This window comes from Budorcas taxicolor, chromosome 3, assembly GCF_023091745.1.
Source record: "Budorcas taxicolor isolate Tak-1 chromosome 3, Takin1.1, whole genome shotgun sequence".
Classification (NCBI taxonomy): Eukaryota; Metazoa; Chordata; class Mammalia; order Artiodactyla; family Bovidae; genus Budorcas; species Budorcas taxicolor.
Genome location: NC_068912.1, coordinates 49900306 through 49926652, shown reverse-complemented (window position 1 = coordinate 49926652; position 26347 = coordinate 49900306). Strand labels below are relative to the sequence as shown.

General features: G+C 37.9%; 1 protein-coding gene across 1 annotated transcript; it reads right to left on the bottom strand.

Moving 5' to 3' along the window:
- Positions 1–7914: 7914 nt before the first annotated feature.
- GCLM (glutamate-cysteine ligase modifier subunit) lies at positions 7915–25627 on the bottom strand. Its single transcript, XM_052637580.1, has 7 exons — positions 25490–25627; positions 21641–21706; positions 20294–20378; positions 17210–17269; positions 15653–15855; positions 12790–12904; positions 7915–8394 (listed from the first exon to the last, which is right to left on the bottom strand). The coding sequence occupies exons 1-7, from the start codon at positions 25613–25615 to the stop codon at positions 8225–8227; spliced, it is 825 nt and encodes a 274-aa protein (XP_052493540.1). The 5' UTR covers positions 25616–25627; the 3' UTR covers positions 7915–8224.
- Positions 25628–26347: the final 720 nt, after the last annotated feature.

Here is a 26347-nt window from a genome sequence, read left to right as displayed (position 1 = left end):
CCAGTAAGTCAGCTCTTTGCATCAGGTAGCCAAAGTATTGGAGTTTCAGCTTCAGCTTTAGTCCTTCCAATGAATATGCTGATTTCCTTTAGGATGGACTGGTTTGATCTCCTTGCTGTCCAAGGGACTCTCAAGAGTAGTCTCAGCACCAAAGTTTGAAAGCATCAGTTCTTCAGTGCTCAGACTTTATGGTCCAACTCTCACATCTTGTACATGACTACTGGAAAAACCATAGCTTTGACTATACAGACCTTTGCTGGCAAAGTTATATCTCTGCTTTTTAATATACTGTCTAGGTTTCTCATAGCTTTTCTTTCAAGGAGCAAGTGTCTTGTTCTAAACAGACTAATTTTAGAGCTGTTTCACCTGAGAGAAACATCTCTCACTTTAAACCACTGTTATTTGGGGATTTTCTGTGTTTTGCAGCTGAGCCTAATCCCAGCTAAAGAAAAGAATTTTTTTAAAAACTGGAGATGAAGCTATAGAGGAACGCTCCTTCCTTTGAGATAAGAGGAAAAAGTTGATAACTGAAGCAGACAGGAGACTGTAAATGCAGGGGAATTAAAGTGGAGAGGAGGGGATCTGAGAGAACATCAATCCATGTAAGTTGGAGTAGGTAAGAAAGAAGACATGCTAAATTTGAAGAGATGGGATGGGGTAGAGAAAGGAAGGTGAAGCAACAAGGTGGGTAATGGAGATCAAAGCAGCAGAAGACAACAGCTTCAATCTTAGTAATCAGTAGTTCAGTTCAGTTCAGCCGCTCAGTCGTGTCCGACCCTGTGACCACATGAATCACAGCATGCCAGGCCTCCCTGTCCATCACCAACTCCTGGAGTTCACTCAAACTCATGTCCATCTAGTCGGTGATGCCATCCAGCCATCTCATCCTCTGTCGTCCCTTTCTCCTCCTGCCCCCAATCCCTCCCAGCATCAGAGTCTTTTCCAATGAGTCAGCTCTTCGCATGAGGTGGCCAAAGTACTGGAGTTTCAGCTTCAGCATCAGTCCTTCCAAAGAACACCCAGGACTGATCTCTTTTAGGATGGACTGGCTGGATCTCCCTGCAGTCCAAGGGACTCTCAAGAGTCTTCTCCAACACCACGGTTCAAAAGCATCAATTCTTTGGTGCTCAGCTTTCTTCACAGTCCAACTCTCACATCCATACATGACCACTGCAAAAACCATAGCCTTGACTAGACGGACCTTTGTTGGCAAAAGTAATGTCTCTGCTTTTCAATATGCTATCTAGGTTGGTCATAACTTTCCTTCCAAGGAGTAAGCATCTTTTAATTTCATGGCTGCAGTCACCATCTGCAGTGATTTTGGAGACCCCCAAAATAAAGTCTGACACTGTTTCCACTGTTTCCCCATCTATTTGCCATGAAGTGATGGGACCAGATGCCATGATCTTGGTTTTCTGAATGTTGAGCTTTAAGCCAACTTTTTCACTCTCCTCTTTCACTTTCATCAAGAGGCTTTTTAGTTCCTAGTCAGTAGAGCACTTACTATATGCTGGTACTAAGTGCTTTACATGCATTAACTCATTTAATATATACCTATGTATAACATTTAATATATATGACCACCTTAACATGAACAAATGCATGAAAATACAAATTAAGATCACAGGAGTTGTGTAGAAAATTGGGAGAGTATTATTAATATAAAACCAGTGTGTACTATTCACTTACAAGCATGGCCCCTTTAAAATGAAACAACAACAAAATGCTCCCAAGTATTTGGAATCTAATCGAACAAAAATAAAATACTAAGATTAAAATGGTAGCACATATTAATAACATAAGACTGGACTGGTCTGCTGATCAGGGGCAAAACTGTGAAGTATTCTATTTGAACTGAACAGGTCTGCCATGTTTCCCCATCTCTGCCTTCTTTACCTGCTCTCTTCTTTACCCAAAGTGGATTTTGGGAAGATACAGTATATATAAAAACACAGTAATTATTACTCTCCCATAATATTTACTAACTAAAAATATGAAATTATAGGGTTGAATCTCTTGCAGGAATTTTAACCAAAAGATGAGAGTTCAGTTCAGTTCAGTCACTCAGTCGTGTCCGACTCTGCAACCCCATGGACTGCAGCAGTCCAGACCTCCCTGTCCATTACCAACTCCTGGAGTTTACCCAAACTCATGTCCATTGAGTCGGTGATGCCATCCAACCATCTCATCCTCTGTTTTCCCTTCTCCTCCTGCCCTCAATCCTTCCCAGGATCAGGGTCTTTTCAAATGAGAATTTTAGTGCATATGCCTAAAAATACATACTATTCATGGTCATTTTACCTTATTACATACAAAATATTACTTTTAAATTAAGTTTGACTGGTAAGATGGTCTCCATTGATCCTATCCTCTGGTCTTCATACCCTTGAGTATGGGCTAGACCTAGTTTCTTATAATGAAAAGAATGTAACAAAAGTGATGGGTGTCACTTTCAAGACGAGATTACAAAAAAGGCTGGCTTCTCTCTTGTACTTTCTCACTCATCCATTCTGTGGGAAGCTAGTAATTGCTTGCTATGAGCTGCCCTATAGAGACGGCCATGTGGCAAGGAAGTGAGGAAGGCCCCTGGCTTATAGCCAGAAAGGAAACTGAGTCCAGTCAACAACCTCATGAGCAAGTTTGGAAGGAGACCAACCTCAATCAAGCACACAGAGGAGACTGGAGTTCCAGATGACCGTGACTGCAACATTTTGAGAGGCCTTGAGGTATCCAGGTGCAGCAATAGATAATACAGTCAATACTAATTCTGTCTGCTCTAAAAATTTCATGTAATGGAAATAATGTACTTTCATGTCCAGCTTCTTTCACTCAGCCTATTTCCAAGACTCATCCATATTACTGTGTATGCAAGTGAAAGGGAAGTCACTCAGTCGTGTCTACCCCATGGACTATAGCCTACCAGGCTCCTCCATCCATGGGATTTTCCAGGCAAGAATACTGGAGTGGGTTGCCATTTCCTTCTCCAGGGAAGAAGATCTTCCTGACACAGGGATCGAACCTGGGTCTCCCGCATTGTAGGCAGACGCTTTACCGTCTGGGACACCACGGAATTCCAAAGTACTATAGATACTGGTATATATCTTCTTCAGATATGTGATTTCTCTTGAGTAAACACCTAGGAGTGGAGTTGCTGGGTCACACGGTACATTCTGTAAGAAATCTAAAGTTATTTTTCATAGTAGTTGTACCATTTTACTGGGCTATGTACAAGTTGCTTCCTCTACATCCTTGCCACCACTTCTATTGTCTTTAAAATTTTAGCTACTTTGGTGATATTTCATTATGGTTTTAATTGGCATTTCCCTGATGACTAATGATGTTGAACACCTTATATGTTCTTACTAAGTATTCATGTCTTCTTTGGAAAAAAAAAAATCCGTCCTAAATTTTGCCTAATTTTCCTTGGGTTGTCTTAACCTGTAAGAAGTTCTTTAAACACTCTGGATACAAGATCCTTATCAGATGTATGATTTTCAAGTATCTTATCCTGTTTTTAGGTTGCTTTTTGACTTTCTTGATGGTGTTTTGACTTTCTTGACGGATGTTTGAAGTTTTTTAAAAAATTTATTAAATGTAGAAGATTTACAATTTTGTATTTTGACTATACAGCAGAGTGATTGTTATACACACACACACACACACACACACATTCTTTTTCATATTCTTTTCCATTATGGCTTATCTTGAATGGTGTTTTTGAAGTTCAATTTAAAAAAATTTATGTCCAATTTATTTATTGTTTTAACTGCTCTGCTACATCAATTTATTTTTCATAAGATTTACTGCACGTTTCATTGAGTCTGTGGCTCACATTTTCATTTTTTTGACAGTATATTTTTAAGAACGTAAGATTTTAATTTTGATTAAATTTGGTTATTGATATTTTCCTTTATGGTTACTTTTTTGGTGTTATTAGAAAACTCATAAGCCAGTTTTCATTTTCTTGCTTTATTCTAATTCCATACATATCAAAATGAATCAAGTATTTCGAATGAAAAGAGACCAGAGAGGAAAAACAGATTATTTCTAGGGAAGAAAATTCAGATTCTCATTAGCAAGAGTATAAATGCTGGAAATCAATGGAATATTATCTTCAAGATGCTGAGGGAAAGTGTTTGGAAACTTAGAATTCTATAATGTCAAATGATCATTTAAGATTGTTAACAAAGACATATTGAGACAAACAAAACATACTGCCCAAAGACCTTTAGTGAAAGAATTACTAAGGATATAATTAAGAACAAAGTAAATGTGAATGGAATAGGATGCAAGAATCAATAGAGAGCAAAGAAACAGAGAAAACAAAGCTAAGTCCAGACAAGTGAAGCTTATTGTAAAACATGAACCTTGTTAAGATAATGAACCAAAACACAGACCAAAATCTTGTAGAACATTTTATACATTTATTCATTGCTCAGGGATACATATTAAGGTTTTGTCTGACGTTTCTGGTAGTGAAACTACATAAGACATACTCTAACATGTCTAGGGGACTGGGGCAAGTTTTTGTCTTTTATAAAATGTGACTTTTCAAACCTTACCTACTCTTGTCTCACTACAAGCCATTCCTTTCTATCTGATAAGAATAAGCTCTTGAAGAAAGTGTTTTCACTGAATTTCTGAAGTTTACATATAAACAGTTTCATCATTCAGTATAAGTGTATTTATTGGATACAAACCAGGCACACCCCACATCCCACTCTATGATCCTAACTCTAAGGCTAGTTTCTTCAGGGAACTTTTCTTACGTATTCTCACTCTGCTCCCAGCAGTCCCATTCCTTCTATATGACCCTACTCCCCTTTCACGGCTTTTATCATTAACAACACACGCAGCCCTTTATTGCTCTTGTTCACATTGAGATCTCTCTCGCCCCTCAAGTATACTTATCTGCTCTTTGAAGACAGAGCTGTTTTCATTTCTGTCTTTCTGCCAACACCTTGCACAGTGCCTGACACACAGCAGGCATTCAATACATCTTTATTGAATGAGTGTATGAATAACTTTATGGCTTGGATGTTTAAATTTTTATCATAATTTATTTCCAAATCATACTCAGTTTGAATTTAAACAGTTCAAAATCAGTGTTTCAAGATGTTTACAATTATTGCAACAACTCAATTAAAAAATATACAACTCATACTTTAAGTTCATAATATAGTTAAAATTAAAAACTGTTATAACTATTTAATGATGCATTATATTTTGCCTTTATAGTATACTACTAAAGACACATAAAAGTAGAATTATCTAATTAAAACATTTTCCCCTCCTAAGTATATTTCTTACTCTGAAAACTATAAAAAATTAATAAAAGTTATAGTACATATTTTTTAAAAATAACACACATTGTGTGTGTATATGTATACACACATACATACTATCTCTCTCTCTCTCTCTCAACTGCTTACATTCCTAAATATTGAATCTGGGTGGAAAAGTTAGAAAGACTTCTAAACTTTCTTAAGTGTAAACTTAAGAAGTTCTAAACTTCAACTTTTTAGGTTCTAAAAAGAGACACAATTAAATGAGCCTTAGACCTTTATCACTGAAAATCAAGATCCTATTTCAGTTACTACTAGGCTCTGGTAGGGAAAAGTCTGTTATCATTCATTCAAAATAGAATAACTTCACTTTTCATTTCACACAGCTGTCTCAATGTTCCTGTCAATGGAAAAATTATTAGCTGTTATTCGTGATTCAATTTCTAGCACTGGTTGTTGGATGCTCTATTATCATACTGGCACAATGTGGTCTTCAGAATTCACACTACATAAAACACATTTTATAAGACACCTGGGTCCTTTTTTTGACTACGGTTTCTTAGATGAGAATTCAAAACAGACTCATTACAGAACAAATTACAAGTTACAGCACAATGTGTTAAAATAAGGCTCCAGTGTATTTTGGACATATAATAATAAGCTGCAGCTTCTTGTCATGTTTACTGGAAAAAAAGTTATATAAATTCTTTATACCTTGGGTCACTGGATACACATCTCCCCAGAAAAACAAATCTGTTATATACACTATTGCTCACTCAGCTTTCAGTTTTAAGCAATTATTTGGTAGTATCATCACTCTTTATTTTATGGCTTTTTAAACATTAAATCCTTCAATATTTGAAAAGCATTCACTATATTCTGATAGTTCACCAAATAAAGAAGTGAATATCAGCTTAGAAAAGATGAAGCCTTAAAAAATCAGTTTTTTAAAGAAAGGTTATTCAGGAACAGAAATTAAAGGTATAGAAGCAAAACAAAAAACACATTTAAAAAATGCCATACATGATCTCCTTCATGAAATGAATCTATAATCTTGGTTCCTTGTCAAGAGTTGGTGGAAAAACACACAAAAAGGTCCCCCTGAAGTCTGGATATATTGGCAATATACGTTTTTTTTTCCTATTTTCAAAATAACCTTTTAAAAATCCGCTTTTGTAAGCCTAGGGTTTTAAAAAATAATAAATGTGATATTTAAGTACCCTCTTAAATATCTTGGCCAATTTACTGTATAGGCTTAAATTAAAATGAGCATTTGTTTAAGACTTATGTTACATGAAAAAATGTACATTTCTAAATTAAAAAGTTAACTATGTATACTTAATAACATTACATACAATTAATATAAAGGCTACAGAAGGCTTTAGGAAGCTGAAAGTCTAAACAAGTTTTAGTAGGTAAGTCAGCTGATTTCACATTATAATTCTAATCAAATTATACAACTAGTAAACCACAAAACCTTACTTAGGATAGGAGAAGAGTCTTGTTTGTTTATATAATATTGATTTTTAATGTGTTTATTTTGAATATGGAATCACAGCTCTTTTCCCTAAGCTGAAGAAACTTGGGCAAATTAGTTTTATATGAGTTACATACATGTGTATGTGTGTGTATGTACATATGTGTGTATGTATGAATATATATATTATCATTAGCTTAGTTTTACAAACCATATGTTAAAATACATGGTTTAAAAGTATTAATTGAGATACAAGAGATTAAAAAATTTTTTTTTCAAACTATTTGGGTCACAGATACAAATTTATAGAATTACAGAGACTAACAGTATATACCAAAGGTCACAACTTATTTATTTGCTATTTTCTGGTTCTTAATCTAATGAGGCATCGTATTAAATAATACACAATCTCTTTTAGCTTTAAAGTTTTGGTTATACTGTTCTACTTTTAAACAGTTAAGACCGTATCTCAAACAAAGCCGTCTAAATAGACAACACTGACCCTGAATTAAAGATTTTTTCCACCTCTTTTCTGGCTTTTAGTCCCTTGTAGTCGGTTACTAGAAGGGAACAAGCATTGCATATTTTACCTAATTGTTTCTTCATCCCTGTGCTCCCTCCTTCCTCCTTCCAGAGCCCACAGTGCCCAGCACACGGTAATCGCTCAATACTTACTGAATATTTCTGAATGAGTAGAAAGATACTAAGGACAGATTGAGAATTAAAAAGAATCTGGATGTGAAAATAGCTGCTTTTATAAAGCCCCCAAACAATAAGATCAAAGCTCCTAGTCTCCTTTACATATTTACTTTGGTCTGTCCTTGTAATAAACGCAAGAGCAATTATGGCACAGAATACGAGGTTAAGTCATTGCAGGTAAACTACAAGCAAGGACACATTAAAAAAATGTAAGTTTCCATTCATGTAGTGAAGAAAGGACTTTTATTTACACTATTAGTAGATCCCAGCTACTCCAGTTAGTCTGAGATATAATCATCTTATCAATGACAGGAAAAATATCTTCCAGTATTTCAGTTTTAACAATTGTAATTAAATTGCTTAGTTATACTATAGAGTAAGAAGCAATGAATGAACTGTTTAGAAATAAAAAATATGTATATATATTACCCTGATGCCTAGGCCAAAATATATCTAATGACAAATTTTCTTGATTGCTATTATCATAAAAATAAAGGAAAAATATATTGCAAGTATATTCTTTATAGACAATTTCAATTGGAAAACAATAGTTTAATGAAAACAATAGAGTGGTTCATGTGAGTGAACTGATATGGAAGCAAGAGAAGTATTCAAACTTGACAGATAACATATTGTCAAATATAACTAAAGAATATCTGCCTCCAAGGCACACTTACAGGCAGTAATTAGATTTTTACACATCTCAATTTTATCTTATATTCAAGGAAAATACCGGTCAGTAGGTTATGGTCCTAAGCTGCAGTTAGGAACCCTTTCTTTTAGCTTGTAAGATGTAGCCTTTTGATTTGATAATTCCTCTACTTTTAACAATAACCGAGTACCGCAGTAGCCACAGAGGCACCCACTCATGTGCTCGAATGTCAGGGATGCTCTCCTGAAGTGCTTCTTGGAAACTTGCTTCAGAAAGCAGTTCTTAAAACAAACAACAAATAAAATCCCAATTGTTAAACTTGAAATCAAAGCACTTTACTATGTAGGTAAGCATTTAAATACAACAAAAGAAACACCTCAAAACTGAATATTTATCCTTAATGTGTGCTACAAATATGAATCAGAATATCAGAAAAACCCAGGTAGTTCTTTAGAAAGTATCTCCACCTGTAACCCAGCCAGTTTAACTCATAATTTCTGGTGAGAGGAGCCTGAATACTTGTGTTTTTTTTGACAATCTCCAGGTGATCCCAATGTACAGTCAGGGACAATAAAGGAAAGGACAAAAGGAAAAAAATATGGACCATTCCACTACCATGTATTTCCATCAAACTATTTTTTCTGTATATATTTATTTTATATGTATGTATGTATCCATATCTTAACAACCAGAAATCATACTGCAGTTATAGCCTAATTTATTTATTTTTTCACATATATTATGGATATTTTCCCATGTAATTATTCTGTGAAAGCATTTTTCATAATTCTCCCAATATATTTTATAGATATAATTTCTACATTTTCTTATTGTTGGCAAAAAAATTAGTTTTTTCCTAATATTTTGCTAATAAAAATAAAGCTTGATGAACATCCTTAAAATGCATGCCTGGCTATGGAATGACAAAGTCAAAGTACAAGTACCTTTGGAAGGTTTGATACATGGTGTACTGCCAACTGCTTTTCAGAAAGACTGCGCTTCACACTTGATACTGGAGTGCCAATCTTACCATATCCTCACCAGCACCAGCAATCATTTAAAAAACCTTTCCCGACGGTTGTCTTTTAATCTGCATCTCTTTGATGAAACCATTATTTTCTGAGTCCACATTTATATCTAAGACCTCTGCCAGTGCTCCGATTTACAAGTCCCCTCCTCACTTCCTCCTCTCTAGTCACACTGGCCTCGTGGCTGTAGCCTGAAATCCTCAAACATATTTCTACCTCGGGGCCTTTGAATTAGCTGCTCCCTCTTCCCTGAGCACTCTTCTTCAGGATACCCACATGGCTCTCGCCCTTCTTGGAGGTCTGTAATTAATGTACCCTAGCAGAGGCCTCCCTAACCATCCTACATAAAACAACACCCCCTAACCTGGGCACTCTTCTTCCTCAGGCAACTTTTCTCCATGGCACATACCAACACATATCACATTCAACATTTATCTTATTCGTGTCTCCTCCCATCAGGATATAAACTCCATGACAGCTGAGATTTTGCTGACTTGGTCCTGTATTTCTAGTACTTACAATGCCTGGCACATAGTCTACTGAAGAAATCACTCAATATGGAAAGATTCCACTAGGGTCAGAACCAATCCTACAGATAGGGATTAGATGACCATCTATGCAATATGATCTGGGAATGTCAAAGAACCGGCCTGCCCCAAAATGAACTGCTGTGATATTTGAGTAACAGCAATACTAAACTCTCAGTAAATATTAGCTACTGTCATGTGCCAGGCACTTTTCTAAGTACTTCACATGTATTAACTCTTTTAATCCATATGTTAACCCCAAGAGATGGATATTATTTTCCTTTGCAGGGGGAAATCGATGCAGAGACATTAGATAACTTGCCCAAGGTTTACACAGCTAGTAAACGGTAGTTTTCATAAATAAAATGGTAATTTTCCAAATATTTCTGTTTGCGGATCTGTTTTTCAGATTGTCTAATCGAGGAACCCTGGGGGAATGAGGCATACTATAGACTTAATGGGAGTGAGGGGAGGAGGAAGGCCAATAAAAAAGGAAAGGTCTTAAGTCAGAATCACATACTTGACAATTGTACTCTGACTGTAGTTAAACGGTTACCACAACTTCTAGGACAAAGAATAATGGAAAATAAACCTTTCTGAGGAATAAGGGTAATTATAGAAGAGAGGAAGGCCTTTCGGTGACTTATAAACAAGATTCTATTTTAGATGACAAATAGAGTTAAATGTTTAACAACTTGCTTGCTTAAAAAATAAATCTTACTGGGTTACTTCACTCTGTATAATAGGTTCCAGTTTCATCCATATGAAACGAGTCACCAGCCCAGGTTCAATGCATGATACTGGATGCTTGGGGCTGGTGCACTGGGACGACCCAGAGGGATGGTACGGGGAGGGAGGAGGGAGGGGGATTCAGGATAGGGAACACGTGTATACCTGTGGCGGATACATGTTGATGTATGGCAAAACCAATACAATATTGTAAAGTAATTAACCTCCAATTAAAATAAATAAAAAAAACTTACACAAAATCAGAAAACTATGTTATTCACTAACTACATTCTTTTAATTCAACTAATGTTAAATCTTTAGAATCAGTAAACACGACAAAACTTTTAAGGGAACTGCTCCATTACAGATCAAAGTGTCTGAAGACCCATTTATAGTCTGTGCAGGATCAGACTATAAATTCTACCTAAAGGGCTTAGAATCAAAGAAACATCCTAAAGTCAAATTACACTGGTAAAACAAAGACACACTCTCCCCAAAAGGATTAACTTTCTCTTCTCCTATACGTATGTAATACATCTTTCCATGACGATGTATCAGCACATGATCCACATGCCCACATTTAGATAAACAGAAATAAAACACTAGACACCTTAAGACTTTTCCTGGTTCCTTTCCCACTGGAAAAAGAATTACATGTTTTTCAAGTGGAGCACAAATGGCGTACAGGCTCACCGATCAGCTGTTTGTAACAACTGCTGTTGGTAATAATTACAGTTGGAAGAGCCTCCACAAAGTAAATAGAAAAATTAGATAATATATGCCAACATATAGGAATTTAAAATTTAAATAGCTTATATTTCAGAACAAATCAGCACAGCAATTCTTTGTTGGATCTTCACTAAAATGACCTTTTTTTAAAAAAATGAATCTAATTACTTACGCGTGAAAGCTCTGCTGGAGAGGGAAGGTAAAAGCAACTATGTCTTATTCTGGTATGATTTAAATGGAGGCTGAAAGAAAGTTTTGGACCTGAAATATTACAATACTAATGTTTCAAATCAGAGACAGAGTGGGGAAAAGATTCCAGATTCACTCAGGACCTAGGTCTAAGCTCAGACTTCAGGCTAGGCCAGCTGGGTGACCTTGAGGAGTTTCTTAAACTCTAAGGCCCTATTTCCTTATCCATAAAATGTCCAGTTTCAGTTGTGAGAGTTACAATCTCTGAGGCATGTAGTATGATGCCTAGCATTTGAGAAAGAATAACTATTAAAACTCCTCCTCCACTTCCTATAAAATAGTAAAAAAAAAATGAGAATGAGGCAGACTGTTTATAGTAAGGTGTAAGTTATCCATAAGCATCCTAAATATAAATGGAATCACACCACCTATACAAATGTCATGAAATGAAAGTAAAAGCTGAAAGTTTTTATTTAGGAATCACCTATAAAATAAAATTTCCTCCGATTTTTATTAAATGAGAACTTCTATAAAAGTGAAAGTGAAGTCGTGTCCGACTCTTTGCAACCCCATGGACTGTAGCCTACCAGGCTCCTCCATCCATGGGATTTTCCAGGCAAGAATACTGGAGTGGGTTGCCATTTCCTTCTTCAGGGGATCTTTCCGACCCAGAGATCGAACCCGGGTCTCCCGCACTGTAGACAGACGCTTTACCGTCTGAGCTACCAGGGCAAGTGTCATGGGAATTTGAAATTTTCACAAGATAGCTCTCACTTGTATACCAAAAAGAACTATTTCATAGAGCCTGTATGTTTACTTAGTAAAACCCCACCTCTGCTCACTATGAAACTGTGAAAAAATGAAAATGGAGCAGACTGCTAGTAACTAAAGTGTAAAACACTATCTTCCCAGCTTTCCAACTTCTCTTGTAAAATGTTGATAAAAAAGTATCCTACAAAAGGCAGACAAGCCATTCTCATTAATCAAATAACATTTCTGATTAACATCAAACATATATGTCTTGCTGGTAATGATTAATAAAATACCTAATCAAATACCCATCTTAAGATGCTTAAGTTTCAAATTAAATTTTATCTGCTGCTTTTTCCAGATATTTATCCTCTTTAATTAAGTGGCCTTTTGGTGCAATCTCTGCTGTACTACACAATATTATATGTGACACTAGTTAGAGTATCTTACAAGATCTTCTCTGTGTAGCTTAGTATTTATAAATCTGAGCAGACTGGATGTTCAGGAAGTGATCTCTTCCTTTCTTTTCCCATTGGTACAAACACAAAATTAAAGCTTTCTGAAACTAAAATAAAGGCGTATGTGTTTTTAACTATTAAGAATAGTTCTAGGTGACAGCATTGTACCTTTATCATTGTACAATTAAAATTTAAATTTTAACAAGTAGCTTCTTATAAAATAAAAGCACCTGATCAATCTCTACAAATGAAAATCTCAGTCTTACCTTTTGGATCATTATGAGTCAATAGCTGTATGTCAAACTGTTTAGCAAATGCAGTCAAATCAGGTGGCATCACACAGCAGGAGGCAAGATTAACTTGGTTACTATTTGGTTTTACCTAGAAGTGAAAAAGAAAAATCATGACATCTCCTTTAAATTAAGTACTTTGAAAAGTAGAAAGCAATAAAAGGACTCAATTTTAGAACATATGAAATATCACATCCTACAGTGCTTCAAGTTTACTTTTACATGAATTTATTTTTTACTTTTACTTATACTTGTGCCCAGAGAAGGCAATGGCACCCCACTCCAGTACTCTTGCCTGGAAAATCCCATGGACGGAGGAGCCTGGTAGGCTGCAGTCCACCGGATCGCGAAGAGTCGGACACGACTGAGCGACTTCACTTTCACTTTTCACTTTCATGCATTGGAGAAGGAAATGGCAACCCACTCCAGTGTTCTTGCCTGGAGAATCCCAGGGACGCGGGAGCCTGGTGGGCTGCCGTCTGTGGGGTCGCACAGAATCGGACACGACTGAAGCGACTTAGCAGCAGCAGCAGCAGCATACTTGTGCCAGATTTTTTTAAATTTATTTTTTAATTGGAGGATAATTGCTCTACAATGTTGTGTTGGTTTCTGCCTTATATAAAACAACGCAAATCAGTCATGACTATATAAGTATCCCTTCCCTCTTGGGTGTCCCTCCCACCCCACCTCTCCATCCCACCCCTCTAAGTTGTCACAGAGCCCCAGGTCAGTCTGTGTCATAAAGTGGCTTCCCACTAGTTATCTATTTTACACATGGCAGTGTATATATGCTTCCCAGGTGGCTAAGTGGTAAAGAATCCACCTGCCAAGCAGAAGATGCAGATTCAATCCCTAGGTTGGGAAGATCCCCTGTAGAAGGAAATGGCAACCCACTCCAGTATTCTTGTGGGGGAAATTCCACGGACATGGGAGCTTGGTGGGCTACAGTCCATGGGGTCCTGAAGAGTCAGACATGACTTAGGGACTAAATAGCAGCAGGAGCAGTGTATATATGTCAATGCCACCTTCTCAACTCATCCCACCCTCTCCTTCCCCCACTGTGACCACAAGCCAGTTCTCTACATTTGTATCTCCATTCCTTCCCTGCAAACACATCCATCAGTACCACTTTTCTAGATTCCACATATATATATACAAATGTGTGTGTGTGTGTATATATATATATATACACGCATTAGTATACGATATTTTTCTCTTTCTGACTTACTTCACTCTGTGTAACAGTTCTAGGTTCATCCACCTAACTATAACTAACTCAAATTCATTTCTTTTTATGGCTGAGTAATATTCCATTGTATATACGTACCACAACTTCTTTAACCATTCATTTGTCAATAGACATCTAAATTGCTTCCACGTCCTGTCTATTGTACACATTTCTGCAATGAACATTGCGGGTGTGCATGCCTTTTGGAATCGTGGTTTTCTCAGGGTATATGCCCAGTAGTGGGATTGCTGTGTCATATGGTAGTTTTATTCTTAGTTTTTAAGGAATCTCCATACTGTTCTCCATTGTGGCTGTGTCAATTTACATTCTTAGCAACAATGCAAGAGAGTTCCCTTTTCTCCACATCCTCTCTGGCATTTGTTTGTAGATTTTTTTGATGATAGCCATTCTGATTGGTTTGAAGTGACACCTCATTGTAGTTTTGATTTGAATATACTTATTAATATATACTTTTCTGACTCACGGTACTGGTAACAGGAAAGGGAAAAATAGCTCTAAGGAGAGGGGAATAAGCCAATATATTCCTACACTGTTAAAAAGTCTCATGCTAGAACCTGCCATCTAATATATCTGTCTTGAAAACAAACATGATTCTAAGTGTGACAGTTCCACCTAGAAAGGAGATATCTTAGAGACAAAGGCTCAAATACAAATGACAAGTATATTTAATGCTGAAGTATATAATATGGTTATTAATCATATACATTTGAAAAAGAGAAGAATTAGGTCATTTCTAATAGATGCTCTGGTTAATTTACAGATACATTTCAGATCACCCAAGTGATCTTAGCGATTCAGCAGAATCTTAGCCACATTCTGGCTATCACCAAGTCAAAGGGACAAGGAGGCAACTTTTCTCTAGGGTTTTCCTGCCCAGAAGAAAATGAAAAGGCTGGGGATGAAGTAAAAGGAATAAAGAAAACAGAGACAGCAAAGGTAAACTACTTGTAAGCAGCTTCCCTAATAACAGTGTAGGTTATTAGGCCAGAGAGTGGCAGTCATTAGTTTATGACTCCTACTCCGTATCAAGACTTCCCTGGTGGCTCAGACGGTAAAGCGTCCGTCTACAATGTGGGAGACCCAGGTTCAATCTCTGGGTTGGGAAGATCCCCTGGAGAAGGAAATGGCAATCCACTCCAGTACTATTGCTTTGAAAATCCCATGGACAGAGGAGCCTGGTAGGCTACAGTCCATGGGGTCGCAAAGAGTCGGACACGACTGAGCGACTTCACTTTCACTTCATGTCAAGTTATGTGAACTGAAGGTCTTACATGTCTTTAAATAACAGAGCAAAATATAAGTTATATATGATATTCTCTCATTAGAACCACAGTCTAATAACACCTAAAGGAAAACATAATATTTTTATCACATAGTTAAAAGTGAAGGAAAGAGCCTTAATTCATTTGGCTATGAATGTTTCAACACACATTTTCTAGAGTTTTTTGTCAAAGTCTGCCTCAAAATCCCCATATGTGGAACAGGCCCCCCACAGTGGTGTCTGCTCTGTGCATGATGTTTAATGGGATGCAGCAAAGACTGTGAGAGACAGGGTGCTCCTGGAGCGCTCGGGATGCAGAGGTCCTTTACCTGTGCCCACTGATACAGCTGCTCCAACTGGGTTTTGTCCAGATCAGAGGTCCCAATAGCAACAATCTTTTTGCTCTGAACTAAGTTTTGTAATTCTTCCCAGTAAGGCTGCAAATGTTCCAAGGAAAGATTCACTCCATCTTCAATAGGAGGTGAAGCAATGATCACAGAATCCAGCTGTGCAACTCCAAGGACTGAGCAGGCTGATGCGAAGGAAAACACAAAGAAGACAAACGTCTGTACGTAACGAAGGCAAGTTGTTTCTAATGGCCTTTGCTCCCCCACTGAATTCTGCCCATAGTTCACTAGTACTCTATGTAACAGATTATTCCACTAGGTTTCATAATTTACCTGTCATGTATAACATTTCCATCTTTTTCAAAACAATGAGTGTCCAATCATCTACTCGGTCTGTGTGGCAGACATGTGGGTTTCCTTGACTTGCCTCATTCCTGGGGACTCTTACAACTACTGTAGGCTCCCTATTTTCTAGGCCCCAGGACTTTTTGGTAGCTTCTGGCCTAATAGCCTATAATTGTCAGGTGTGCTGTGTGTGCATGCTAAATTGCTTCAGTTGGGTCTGACCTTTGGGATCCTGTGGACCTCTAGGTTCCACTGTCCATGGGCTTCTCCAGGCAGGAATACAACAGTGGGTTGCCATGTGCTCCTCCACAGGATCTTTCCAACCCAGGGATCAAAGCCAAGTCTCTTATGTCTCCTGCACTGGCAGTGGGTTCTTTACCACTAGTGCCACCTGGGAAACCCTGTAACTGGTAGTCATAGCAAAGAATAAGCTTGAGACAATGAGAAACTGAATTTATGGCCTTAACTCACACATTAATTTAGGTGGCTCAGTGATAAAGAAACTGTCTCCCAAGCAGGAGATGCAGGTTCGATCCCTGAGTCAGGAAGATCCCCTGGAGAAGGAAATGACAACTTACTCCAGTACTCTTGCCTGGGAATTCCCATGGACAGAGGAGCCTGTCAGACTACACAGTTTAAGGGACTGCAAAAGAGTCAGATATGACTTAGCAACTAAACAACGATAGATGTAGGAAACTTCTTAGTTTTTGTAAAAATGAATTTATTTTTAACGATTTTTATTCCTTCCATCGTTATATTAAAGAGCTAGTTATTTAACTGTTCAATGTATGTAAATACGAGAAGAATGTTTTAAAAGAAAAAATACTCATTAATTATAATGCTATATAGTAACCTCACCATGAGATGAGAATAGATAAAAATGCTTGTTTTTGTTGTTATTCTTTTGATATTTCACCTGTAGTACTAAAAATAAGAATATGATGAAAGAGAATTTCTATCTCCAAATATACAGTTTACCTGCAGTTATGTTACATCTCTTACAGTCCTCTTATATATCAAAATATGACCTTACATTGGTTGATGTGATTTCCACAGAAACCTTAAGAATTAGGCTAGAACTTGAAAAGTAAAATTGCAATGAGCTCATTTTTTTTAAACTAGACGTGAACACAAGATATAATTAATACACTTACAGTAATTTAAAGTTCACTATGAAAATAAAATTTTGCTTACCCATGTCGACTGCATTTCTAGTCGATGATGAAGAGTTTGATCCTACAATGAACAGTTTTGCTGAGTGACAAAAAGAACAAAACAGATTATTATATTTGAGCAACATTCTACTACACAGCAGTAACACTGCTAAAATACTAAGAACAGATAATCCTGAATGAATTTTTTCCTTCCCTAGCTGCCTTGTTTTATAGTTTTAAGACCTAAAAGTGTATTTCCATGGTAATTTTAAAAAGATATGCTAGTTGCCAACCAGTATCTGATTGTCAAAACAAAAAGGCAAATATTAATTCTCCTTTATTGGAAAGCAGGGCAGATAAATATAGAAGCATTCAAAATATCTTTTTTTATGAATTAAACATTAATGGAGCATATTATATACCTGGGCTTTCCTGGTAACTCAATCAGTAAAGAATCTGCCTGCAATGCAGGAGACCTGGGTTCCCTCCCTGGATTGGGAAGATCCCCTGGAGAAGGAGATGGTAACCCACTGCAGTATTTTTGCCTGGGAAATCCCATGGAGAGAGGAGCCTGGTAGACTACAGTCCATGAGGTTGCAAGAGTCAGACATGACTTAGTGACTAAACCATCACCACATTATATACTTTCTCCAATAAACTAAAGTCTATATGAAGATTAGATTGCTTGTAATGAGAAGAAAATTGAAAAAACAAAACCAAAAAAACCAAACAAACAATTATCCCGCAATTCTACTTTCCTAATACAATCATTTTCAATTTTAGACAATGATACCTTCAAGTTTTTGGTCATATGAAACATAGTATATATTTTGTACTTCTATGTATTTGGTTTATTACCCGTATGTAACAAATATTTTTTTATATTTCTATGCAGTATTTAGGTAAACTGCCAAGAGTCTCATCTCCAAAAGCAGTTACTGTTTAGATTTTTACCTACTCTGTACTTTTCTTTTGTTTTTTTTTTTTTTTTTTGGCTCTGCAGCTTGTGGGATTTTAGTTCCCTGACCAAGGGTCAAACTTAGGTCCTTGGCAGTGAAAGCACAGAGTCCCAGCCACTAGACCGCCAGGGAATTCTCTGTACTCTGTATTCTTAATGAATAATATCGATGGTAACTCTCTGTTCAACTTTATGCCTGAAGCATTTCTGAAGATCAGAAATGTAATCATGGGTCAAAGGATATGATTCTTTTGTTAGTCTTGTTTTATTTATCTCTTACTTAAAAAAAAAATTGCGTCAGGTTACCAGACCATTAAAAGTAAGAAGTTGCTCTCCTAACAATATAGGATGCTATTTAAAAAAAGATATATATTTTTGCTAATTTGATAGGTACAAAATGAAATTGAAACTTTGGATTGATTTGACTCAACATTATATATATTGTATATATATAAATATGTATATATTTACTTTATGTAATAAACTCACTGTTCAAAAATCTAAATTTACTCAACAAATAGGTAGAGTAATAGGAAAGCCAGAAGAGAGAAAATCATAAAGGGTAATAGAGAGAAAACAGGGTTAATGAAATACCCTTATGTAAAGTGCTTGGCATTCAATACATACAACAAATTTCCTTTGTACAACACTTCTTGTTGTCATTTCCTTTCTACTGCTGGATAATCTTCCTAAAATATTGCTTTCCGCATGTTACTTCTTTATCTAAAAGCCATCACAACTTCCTTACCAGCTGAGAGTCAATCTTTACCACTTTGCTCCAACTCAGCTCTGTAATTATATTCTGTGAAAACCCTCCCCATCATTACCCCACTGGCTATGAATTGGGTGTCATTTGAGATGGTCTCCTCTTTCCAAAAGAGGAGGCATTTTTAGGTAGGTGAAAAGAGGAAAGCTCTTGATGCTTATCAAAAATCTCAAGCCTTCCAGGAATCAAGCACAACTTGTTAAGAGTTCCAAAATGGATCTACACCATGATGAACTGTAATACACCACAGAGAAATGCTGCTCTGATGACCTTTTCAACACAAACAGTAATGTGAAATTAACAAAAAGAAATGGGTTCTGTAGTCAGCCATACCTTGATGGACTCCTGGTTCAACCATTTACTTGCTACACAACAGCTTTCAAATTATTTAATGTCATTTGTGTAATGGGGATAATAAACCTACCTTGCAGAATTATTTTGAAAATTCTATAGAATAAATATAACCAATATGGTTATAACCATAATGGCAAGTACAATCTCTGGTATAAAGTGAGATTCAACAAACGGTAGTTATTAGAGTCAATGCTCTAATTCATCTTACGTGTTCATCCTAATAAGAAGAATAATAAAATGACAACAACTACGACACAGCCACCAACAGTAATAAGTAACAGTTTCCTGGCACTTTACTTTGTGCCAAGAACCATGCTAAGTGCTTCTTTCGTTATTTCATCTGACTTACAAGGAAGCTTGAGAAACAGGTGTATCCCCATTTTATAGATAAGAAAACTGAGCTCAGAGATGTTACATCATTTGTTAGCCCTAGATTATGTCAGTCAGTAATCTGCACATCCAGGAATTTCAATCTAGTTAAGCTCAAGTATTTAGTGACTATGTTATGCTGACTGTAAGCTGAGGACAAGAACAGCTTTCATTCCTTGAACTTAACACTATCTCTGGAAAGTAGCAGGAGTCCCTCCACCTTTGTTGAATGGGCACAGTATGTATATTATTTTTCTTCATGCGACTTGTTGCCCAGACTGGTTTCCCTGCTCCCAAGTGACCTCAGCCATTGCTTAGTAGTGTCACACCAGGAAGGGAGGACTTACGCCGGCTTCGGGTGAAAACTGCTCTTAAGCCTTCCCTTTATTCTTTCCTACTTCTTCTTCTTCTGCTCTGATTAATAATGTCTCACATAAATTAGTGAGAACAAAATGAAGAGGTGAAGTTCTATTCTGCCTTCACTGAAGTAGCCAACAGTGACCTCCTATAACTCCTTCTTTAAAGCTGGCTATAAAATTATGTTATAAAGAATCTCTATATTTCCTACACTGAGTGATCGAGTTACTTATTACCAGAGTCAAAGGGGCTTGGCCCCATGCCTAACAAAACCTATTATCCACTGTAAAACAAAATGAACTGTAAAGGCTGGACTTTACCAGAAACTTTCATTTCTTCTCTTTCATCGGGATTTATCTTTTCTACTGCATGAGATACAGTACATTCCAAGACATCTGGAAACTCCTATAATAAACACATGATATTTACAATAAATATAAAATGGATGTTTTTACTTAGCTACATATTTTCTACATAACACTCTTTAGAAGCAGAGAACCCATAAGACAATAAAGTTCTTTACCTGATTGGCTTCAGAAAGTTTAGAAAGCCCTGAAATAAAGGTAAAGTGCTGTGTACATATATGTGCGTGTCCATTTTTCTGGGAAAGTTTCTCATTTTGATGAGATACTCAGGGCGGGGGTGGGGGAAGGATGTATGACCAAAGACAAATGAACAAACCAGCAAGCAAGCTGGGCAGTATGTGAAGAGTGAGAACCATTAACACAGTCCATACTTCTACTCAGAAATCAATGAAAAGTAGTATTTTCCTTCTGGATACTGACATGTTAAAAACTTCCCATATGTCAATCGCAAACATTTTAACCCAAAATATATTTTTTTCCCAATGCAGTGGAAACAAAGTAAAGGCAAGTCCAATGCATAAAAATGAGTAGTTAATGAGGGAAATGTAAAATATTGGTACATAAAAATCACTAACAAACTAACATTTATAAAATTAAAACAAAGTAAACAAGATTTTCCCATAATTCTTGAACACAGAATGCCTGACCACATGTTAAGTATTTACAAGTCAAGCACAGAGTGAATGGTCATTTCAGAGAAAGGAGACTGAGAGAAGACATTTATGAATGTCTGCCTAGCACCTTTAGTTACAAAGTTGCAGTATGCTCTGGGGAAACAATTATTTTTAGTACATGTCCTCTTCCATACTTTTTAAGTAGTCTCTGTAATTTGTGACAAGCCTTTGGCTAAGCTGGATTCCAAAGAGTAGTTTACAGACTGTGTTTTGTATATTAATATTTTTGATAATAGTCATATACTGATATTCAATGAAACACTTTCTTACTGTTTCATAAGTAACTGACACTTATAAAATTATTTTTAGCAACTATGTTTTGCTTATAGTCTACCAAAGCAATCTAGAAACCAGAACTGTTTGATAGTCATTCCTCTACTAGACCAAATATAAACTGGAACTAAATACACTCTGAGGAGACTGTGGAATCTTAGTAGCTTGTCTTACTGAAGAGTTGACTACAGAGTTGGATTTTCTCTTTCATGCTTAAGCCTACTGGGTCAAACTGCCATTTCAACAAATGGACCACAGTGATTTTCATGCTAGTTGCCTATCTGACTTCCTGATCAAACCTGAGAAAATTAATTTCCTGCTTATTACATGATTTTTTCACTCACAGTTCACTCACCCTGATCAAATCTGGGCTGATTTGGGAACTCCACTCATTTAAGGTCTTTTGAATACAATCTCGAAGCTGCAAAAGAAACGTATTTTTAAGCTGTTAACCATATACTACACTTTTTACGTACTTCTACAATGAAAAAAGGTTGAAATAAACCTTCACCTAAAGTTTAAAAACAAAAAAAGGACTGTATTAATCTGATAAGTAGGAAAAAGAAGATACCCATAGGAAATACGATACAAATCAAAATTTTAATTCTACAAGGTTTTGTTTCCTTTAACAAAGATCAACTTATATCTGTTTTTATACTACTCTTAATTCTCAAATGTTCTTGACCTAAAGCAGTAATCTAATCATTTAAAAAGTACTTTTGCACCAATGAAAATTTAAGGAAACTTTTGAGATGTAAAAGGATTCATAAAGAAACAAAATTTCAAGAATAAGGAAATTTATAAATGGAGGAACTGTAATCAAGCCCAGGCAGCCTGACTAGAATGAACCTTAACCACTATGTGTCTACATGAGAATCACCTGTGGTGTTCAATAAATGTTTAAATTCCCGAGCCCCATCCTAGATCTGCTGAATCACTTTCTAAGGGCAGCAGAACTTTCATTTTAAGAGGCATCCAAGTAATCAAAATGTACTCTAAAGTCTAGAAACCACCATAGTCCTATCTCACAGGAGTCAACTTGCATAAAGTCAGTTCATATAAGTCATTTCCTAACAGGCAGGTAGACCTTAGACCTGTCATCAATGTTTTCTTATACAATTTTCTTACACTAACATTGTAGTATTCTGTAAATTCACTCAAGTGTCTAGTTATCTTTTATCTCTTATGACAGTGTATTTCCAACTTATTTAATAGTGGTCCAACATAAGATACACTAACACAGTGAGTACAGACGTACATACATATAACAACGATAATTGACAAAGTAATATTTATGCTTACTATATACCAGATAGGCTGGTGACTTCTATGAGTTAGAAAAAAATATGTTGCTCCGTGAATCATTGAACTGACTTCTGACCACAAATGGGCCAACACTAGCAGTTTGAAATCACTGCCTTATAAATACCAAGGGCACAGTACTTTGCATTCTGTGGGCAATCAATGAAAAAATAAATGAGTAACTAGAAGCACATCCCTGAATTGCAAAAGCACTTTCCTAATATCAACAACAGAGATTAAATTTCTGAACTCACTGTCTGATCAACAGAGATTAAACTTCTGAACTCACTACCTGATCTCTGAGTGCTTATGATAAAAACCGACACAAGAACTTTACTGCTTATATTTCAGTATAGATAATTACAAGGGACAACTGGTTTATCAAGAGCTCAGAATCACCTATTTAAGATTTACAATATATAACAGCAATTCATGCGCTAGCCACAATAACCCATATGAATTCATTTACAGGGTCTATATATTTATAATCAAATTTAAGTCATTAAATAAAAAACAATTAGTTGATAATCATTTTAGACAGAATTACAAGTCAATATTCTCTGAAAAAATTAATAAAAATTGAGGCAGCAGGAACAACAATTCTATCAGGAGTGCTGTGGCTCAAGTCATGGGAGAAATTTTAGAAATTTTCCTCTGGCAGGATGGTTAACTGGCGGAAGGCTTTCCAGATAAATTTCTCAATTCATGAAGATAAGTATATTTTCAGAGTGTTCTCTCCCTTCTGTCAGGACAAGTTATGGAACAGTCCAATGTTATAATAATAAGAGAAATTCACTGACTATCACAAACTCAGTGATTTTTAATCTTTTATATGTTATCTGTACTGAATGAACGTTAACTTTGTACTTTTTTGTTCTCTGCTCTCTTCATTCTTACCACACATAGTATCATGGAAGATGAGCATCATCATAGTTTAGTGTATCATTAGATCTGGAGTTGTGTAAGAGTTTTAAAAAAATCCTACATGATCAAATACCTTAACAACAAATAACTGTTCAAAACAGTCCAATAATGGCCCATTTAAAACACAAGATTTTATTTCAGAAAATTACAGTGAAACAAAAAATCTGGGCAGAGATTACAGAATAATTAAAAAACAAAACATTAGACTAGAAAAGACCTTTTAGGAAATTTAATGTCTCTGGTTTACAGCTCTGGTTGCTGCAAAGTTCTTTACATAGAAACAAAACACACCTCTCCTATTCTAATCACGTTTTCTTCACATATGCTAGCACCAAGCTTTCCTCAAAAGTTTTCAAATTTCTTAATTTTGTCCCTCCTTCACCTAACCCAAAATAAAATACACAAATCACAGTTAGTCTTTTGAAGAATGTTTTTCAAACTGAGAGGTGTAACTCATTACTGTATTAACAAGTCAAGTTTTTAAAAATTAAAATAAGAAAAAATTAGAATGCACAGTATATAGTAAAATCTTTTCATAAGATTTTGAGTGTGTGTGTGAAAACATGAAATGGACTGTCATGGCAAAATGCTTTTTTTCTTTTACTGAGTTTGCAGTCAAACTGCAAACTACTACTTTAGCATGTGTTAAGTGAGATAAGAGAGAGAAAATGTCACCCAGAATTATCTATGTGCAAAATGCTGTATTGAACCATCAACCCTGGAGAAGTTAAAGGTCTAGTACAAAACACAGAAGTGTCTATCTTTGGGAGAAATAGCACAAGTGAGGGTGTTTAAAAAACAAACACAAACAAGAGAGACAAACTGATCTGCATCCTGGACACAGAATATGGTATGGATTCTGATTCTTATTAAAGTTGCAACCAAGAGTTATCATCCCCCGATTGGTCCTCACTGCCAGTAGGAGGCCTGGGCACAGGTCCAACTCATACTCAGAGGGATGCTACTGCTACTACGTAGTATGTTTACCAACATCTTATTTCAAACTGATTAGGAACACAGTTGATAACATCATAATTGACGTAGCTTAGGAATTTTTTCTTTTAATCAAGATTTGTTTTATCTCTCTGAACCAGACGGCAAGGGAGATAAATGCTTGCATGGGGTTTCATATAGAATCTTTTATTCCTCACCGTGACCTGATGATGATACAATCCAACTTTCAAGTCATGGAAATAGGCTCGCGAGGGTAACTTTCCCAAAGTCACAGAGCTCTTAAATTAAAAGTTTGTTTTATTGTTATTTTTTAACACTAAAACCCGTCCTATACCACCAACGTGCCTCAGCAATTAACTGTGCGTAATGATCAACTCTTCATTTCAGGAAGGACCAGCGATGTAACAAATATTCAACGAGAGTATAATTCCAGGTTATTCCCTGCCGTTTCAAAATTGTGGTCAGTCTTCAGCCAAACTAATCTTCGGCAAGAGAAATACATACCTTTTTCCAAAGCCGAATTTGAGTGTTCAGTCATTTGCCTCACAGCCAGAGAGAAACACCCTTAAAGCTAACTGGATTATTACTACTACCTTATCTGAGTCTTCGGCAAGATAATCCCCCCAATTTTTCTTTACCTGGACGCCGTGGGAGAAAGGGAGTGAGCTAGAGAGGGGGACGAAGCGCGGGATCGGCCCTCTCTGATCCCCTCGCCCGGGAGAGCGATCCAATAGGTTCGAGAGTTTGGTCATCAGCCGGGAGCACCGACAAGAGGCGTCACTCCTCATCAAGTTGCACCTGCCGAATTTGTAAAGACGCAGTGCCCCCCAACAGCAGGTTCGGACGCGACATCGAGCAGATAGCAGCCCCGGCTTCCTCTCGCAGGCGGAGCCCAGGTGCGCGCCTCGCCCACGTCCCCAGCGGCGCCCAGAGCCCGATCACCCGCCCGCGGAGCCGCCCGGCCCGGCCCGGCCCGCGGCCTGTCCCTGGAGCCGGTCTCCGCCGGCGCGCTCGCCGCCCTCACCTCCTCGCTGTGCGTGGACGGGCACTTCTTCCGCAGGCGGCCCCAGTTCAGCAGGTTCCCCGTCTGCAGGTGCAGGGTGCTGGCCCGCGCCAGGAGCGCTCCGGCCGCGCGGCTGTCGGTGCCCATGACAGCAGCCGACGGAGCGGGCCCGGCGGCGACGGGGCCGCAGGCGGGGAAGGAGGCCGCCCGTAGGACGCGGTGCCCGAGGCCGGAGAGCAAAGCGCGAGGCTGCTCGCCCCGCGCGGCGAGACCCCGGCCTGCGCTCGGGCCCAAGGACGACCGAGCGGCGGCGGAGCTGCGGCCGGGAAAGACGCGCTGATGGCTACGGCTCTCTGCTACAGCGGCCGCCGCGGTAGAGTGGACTCCCAACTGAGGAGCCGTTTCCTGGAAGACAATGACTAAGCAGAAATTGCGGCGGAGAAAGTGCTTCGTAACCGTTACCCGTCCCGCGGCGGCGCCGGGCGGGGCGGGGCGGCGAGCGGGCTGCGGGGCGCCGGCCCGCGGGTGACTGGCCCTCGGCCTGCGGCGGGCGTGGCGCCGGGCGGCAGGCGGGCGCGCGGCGGAGAGATCGCGGGGCACGCGGGGCGGGGCGGGGCGGCATGGCGCGGGGCCCAGCGCGGGGCCCAGCGCTCGGCAGGGCTCCCCCTGCCGGCCAGAGGGCGGTGCGCCGGCCCGCGCCGCCTCCATCGGCTGCGCTAGCAGTCTCACCTCCCAGCCAATGGGCTATCACGCTGGTGATAGACCTAAGCTACCGCTCTAAAAAGAGAAAGTACCGAGGCCCTGAAACGCCCGCCGGTTTCCATTCTCAGAAGCAGTTCGTTTTCCTTCTTAAGGGCTTTCCCCCAAACTGCTCATTTT

Coding starts and splice junctions, on each gene's coding strand:
- GCLM (XM_052637580.1), bottom strand. CDS start 25,615: ATGGGCACCGACAGCCGCGCGGCCGGAGCGCTCCTGGCGCGGGCCAGC. Junction 17,270..20,293: donor AGAAGAAATGAAAGTTTCTG/GTAAAGTCCAGC, acceptor TTTGTCACTCAG/CAAAACTGTTCATTGTAGGA. Junction 8,395..12,789: donor GACTCATAATGATCCAAAAG/GTAAGACTGAGA, acceptor GTTTGTTTTAAG/AACTGCTTTCTGAAGCAAGT.